General features: G+C 39.0%; 1 protein-coding gene across 1 annotated transcript; it reads right to left on the bottom strand.

The window, feature by feature from the left end:
- Window positions 1-853, bottom strand: LOC147292127 (zinc finger BED domain-containing protein DAYSLEEPER-like). The gene is made up of 2 exons (XM_086236133.1): window positions 169-853; window positions 1-62 (listed from the first exon to the last, which is right to left on the bottom strand). The coding sequence occupies exons 1-2, from the start codon at window positions 851-853 to the stop codon at window positions 1-3; spliced, it is 747 nt and encodes a 248-aa protein (XP_086092259.1).
- Between the last annotated feature and the right edge of the window lie 618 nt (window positions 854-1,471).

Below are 1,471 nucleotides of genomic sequence, written 5' to 3'. Positions count from 1 at the left end.
CTAATCAACGTCTTCCATATTCTGAACATTGCTTCCCAACTGTGTAACTTGAGAGGTCACTTCTGCATATTTGGACAAAGAAAAATAAACATGAGAACTTAAAATAAATAATGAACACACTAAAATCAACAAAACAAATTCATGAATCATAACAACTAACATGTATACTTGCCTGTGTTGATTGTGTCCCTCCATGCAAAGTCTCAAAGAAGAGTAAGCCATCAAATAAGGGGGCTGTATACAAGGTTAATGCATTTGCACTAAGCCAATTTTGGCAACATACAAGGGCCTCCACTGTTTTAGGGTCCAAGGCACTCATATAAGTATCCACAGCACGCCTTTCGGTACTAAACGTGGACTCGAAAGCCACTAAGAAAGCCTGGATAGCAAACACATCCTTTGCCATATTTGCTAAACCAGGATATTTAGTCCTATTAGCCTTCCACCAAACCAACACATCAAACTTATCATCTTCCACATTTTCAGCAGGATTACACAAGTACCTGTCCACCTCATTCTTAATCTCAACAACATCCTTCTCCTTTCTCATTTGTGAGAATCTTGCAAGCCTCTTAATCAAGAGGCCAGCTGGTCTTGGATCATTTGCACGCATCATATTAAAAGATGACCCAACAGATTGTGAAGATTTTTCAACACTTGATCCTACTTGAGAGTTATAAAGTTCCCACATCCTAAAAAAGAGATTCTTAATGCTAATTGTCAACTCCTCAGCCACATCAACACCATATAAATCAGAAATGTTGTAATTCACATAATCAAGTTTATATCTTGGATCTAGAACCGTTGCAATAACTAGAATCTTGTTCGCACTCTCAACTGACCCCCAATACATGTCAAATTTCTTCTTCGATCATGTTGGCTGCCATCCTACTCAAAAGAGGATCTCCACTTGTACTCAATGTATTCAATTCAGATTGAATTGAACACAACTCAGTAACGGGCCAGTTGGATGTCACACATAATGTGCCACTAAATTTCTTGGTACAATCATAGAAAAATTCTAAAAACTTAACAAACACAACAAAATTATCCCAATCAGCCCCTTGTGGGGGCCTTGCCCTTTTTCTCCCACGCTCATTTTCCTCAAAATAGCTCACATAAGCATTGTCATCGTCTTCCAACCACTCAAATGCATTTCGAAATTTAATGGTAGCCTCCAACATTAAATAGGTGGAATTCCACCTTGTAGGCACATCTAAGACCACAAGCCCTTTGTACTCAATCTTTGAATGCTCAATCGCTTCTTTAAATTTTTCCAATCTCGCGGGGGAGGACCTAACATATCTCACATAATTGCGAATACAAGCAATTGAGTCATGTAGTTCCTTCAACCCCTCAACCACAATCAAGTTAATGATGTGGGCACAACACCTAAGATGCAAAAACTCCCCAGCTAGCACACTTTTCCCCCAAGAATTAAGCCTACGCTTCAAATAGTTAATAGCCACAT

Source organism: Dryas octopetala, chromosome 3, assembly GCF_963921425.1.
Source record: "Dryas octopetala chromosome 3, drDryOcto1.1, whole genome shotgun sequence".
NCBI lineage: Eukaryota > Viridiplantae > Streptophyta > Magnoliopsida > Rosales > Rosaceae > Dryas > Dryas octopetala.
Note: the sequence above shows the minus strand (reverse complement) of the source record. Positions and strands in the feature narration are given on the sequence as shown.

Bases quoted from the DNA above. Each gene is read 5' to 3' on its own strand.
- LOC147292127 (XM_086236133.1), bottom strand. From the start codon at position 853: ATGTATTGGGGGTCAGTTGAGAGTGCGAACAAGATTCTAGTTATTGCA. The intron at 63-168 runs GTATACATGTTA...CCAAATATGCAG, and splicing joins GACACAATCAACACAGGCAA to AAGTGACCTCTCAAGTTACA.